This window comes from Monoraphidium neglectum, assembly GCF_000611645.1.
Source record: "Monoraphidium neglectum strain SAG 48.87 unplaced genomic scaffold scaffold04787, whole genome shotgun sequence".
NCBI classification, from domain to species: domain Eukaryota; kingdom Viridiplantae; phylum Chlorophyta; class Chlorophyceae; order Sphaeropleales; family Selenastraceae; genus Monoraphidium; species Monoraphidium neglectum.
In genome coordinates, this window is record NW_014008842.1 from 1,502 (window position 1) to 3,967 (window position 2,466).

At 66.7% G+C, this 2,466-nt stretch overlaps 1 protein-coding gene across 1 annotated transcript; it reads left to right on the plus strand.

The window, feature by feature from the left end:
• Positions 1-335: 335 nt before the first annotated feature.
• On the plus strand, positions 336-2,055 carry MNEG_14813 (intramembrane metalloprotease; the record flags this gene model as incomplete). The annotated part of the gene is made up of 5 exons (XM_014036716.1): positions 336-449; positions 665-880; positions 1,135-1,248; positions 1,513-1,560; positions 1,771-2,055. 5 exons carry the CDS (start codon positions 336-338, stop codon positions 2,053-2,055), a joined length of 777 nt encoding a protein of 258 aa, XP_013892170.1.
• Positions 2,056-2,466: the final 411 nt, after the last annotated feature.

The following is a 2,466-nucleotide window of genomic DNA, read 5'->3' on the forward strand; positions in this document are numbered from 1 at the left end:
ATCCACCACAGCGCCAGCCCTAAGGGTGCGCGCCCCCGCCCCGCCCCGTGCGGCCCTGCCTCGCCACGCCGCGCGGCGACCACACCTGCCGCAGCTGCCCCGGGCCGGCAGCCGCCGCCTGCTTCGTTGCTGCGACTGCAGGACTTGCGTCAGCAGCGGAAGGGCGTGGGTGCGTGGGCGCGCAGGTCGGGGCCTCGCCGCACCTCCACGGGGCCGGCGTGCCGCAGGCTCCGTGGCTTGCGACTGCATGCCCCAGGATCCGGGCCGCAGCATGGCCAGAGCCCTTCCCCACGCTGTGCGCCCCTCATCCACTCCCTCCCCACCCGGCAGCCGACATGTGGGTGGCCGTCGCGGGCCCCCTGACCCACATCCCCATGACTGGCTTCTGGGTGCTCATGAGCCTCGCCGCCACCAAGGTGGCGTATGGCACCGCCTTTGTGACACTCCAGGTGTGACCCTTCCCCTTTCCATGGCCTGCGCCCCACTCACTGCGCGCGAATCCACCTCCAGGCCTCTGGTCCCAGTCCTGCTGGACGCGCAGCGAGCCCGCTTGTGTAGCCGCGCCACTCCCCAAGTTGCATGGCACGCTGCTTTGACACGCGCACCCGCCCATGTCATCCCTGAGCCGCGCCGGATCTATCGCCCACCCTCACACGCTCTGCAGTACCCCTGGCCGGAGCCGCCGTTCCTGGGCGTAACCCTGGTGACGCTGGCGATCTACCTGAACATCGCGATTTTTGCGTTCAACCTCTTTATCCCGGCTTACCCCCTCGACGGCGGTCGCATCTTGGTGGGCCGCCGGGGCGCCGGTGACGGCGTGCGGGGCGCGGGTCGGCGGCGGCGGGGCGGCGGCTCGCCCGGTGGGGCTGTGCCCTGCGGCGTGGGAAGCGGGAAGGGGCTGCTGCTGCGCTCTCGCTGTTGGTGCAGCAAGCCGCGCTTGGTTGGCCCCGTGCTGTGGGTGTTGCATGCGAACACGTGCGCCTGCTCAATCACGCACACTTCTGCAGAGACGGACAGAAAACAGACACGCACACGTACGCGCGCGCGCACATACACACACACACACACGCACACACAAACAAATAAACAAACAAACAAGTCTCACACTTTAGCATGCACGCGCACCCACCCCAGGTGGACTCTCTCTTGTGGTTTGGCGTGCAGCCCGCGCCTGCGGCCAAGATCACCCTCGGGGTCGCGGTGCCCCTGGCACTCGGCATCCTGGTGGTGGGGGCGGTCTTCGTACAGGTGGGCGGGACTTATGAAATTCGAACCGCGCCCCACTTCGCCGTGATGGCGGCTCCAGGGCGCCAGGGGGTGCCACTGTACGCGGAGCCGCGGCGCCGCCTTGACGCCGCCGCGTCCCAGTGGCAGTCCGACGCTTCAAGTGCTGAGAGGAGGAGGGACGCGTTTTTTTTCTGGCAGCCACATGAGCTGCGAGCATCTTGGGTTGGGCGCCGCTCACCCTGAGCCATCACCCCCTCTGCCTGCGCACCATACTCGCCTGCCCAGCCGATGACGATTTTGTCGGCGGCATTCCTGTTTTGGGCCTGCTGGCAGGTGCGATTTTGGGGGTTGGGGTGGCGGGGAATGCGAGGGGTCGAGGGGGTAGGGCGGCGGCGCATCACTGTGATCAAAATGATCCACTCGACGCGTGCTGTTGGTGTGCTGGCCCGCCTGCCAATACACAATGTTATCACGATCGCCAGCACCGACGACGTGCCCGCCCACAAGCCCCGCCCTGGACCCCGCGCCCGCGTCCCGATGCAGCTGTACGACTGCCTGAGGAAGGGCCAGATAGAGCAGCACCCGCTCTTCTCATTCACAGCGTCCCAAAACGCCGCCGCCGCCGCCGCGGCCGGGCGCAACATGGAGGCGGGCCTGACGGGGCCGGCCGCTCCATACGGTGCCTCGCCGTACGGCGGCGCCGTGGGCGGCGGCGCTGCGCCGTATGGCGCCGGGGGCGGCGGCGGAGCGCCGAGCTATCAGTTCTACCCGCCGAACGGCGTGCCCGGCGGCCGCCCAGCGCAGCAGCCGCGCGCTCCCATATTCTAATTGGGATCCAGAGCTGGTTTGCAGCGCAGCGGCTCGCTGGGCGGACGCACCTGGCGACCATGAATCAATCGCCCTCCTGTTTGATGCACCACGCAAATAAAATTTCCAGTCAAGGTACATGGTTTCACATGTTACAGGCCAACCAGGCTTGAATTTGTGCGGTGCGGCTCCGTGCTATTCTGACACAGTACATAAAGTGCTGCGGGCAGGCCCGCCAAGCACGCCGCTCCCCAAGGCAGCCCTACCCGTTTGCATTCATTATTATGTTGTGCCGCGCCGCCAAGATTGTGGTGATTGCTTCCTTAGAAACTTGGTGTGCATCGAAAAGGCTGAGTGGTTGGCCAGGCGATGGGGGCATCGCACACGCCTGCAGCTGCGACCGGGGTGGTGTGTGTCAGTGTGTGTATCGGG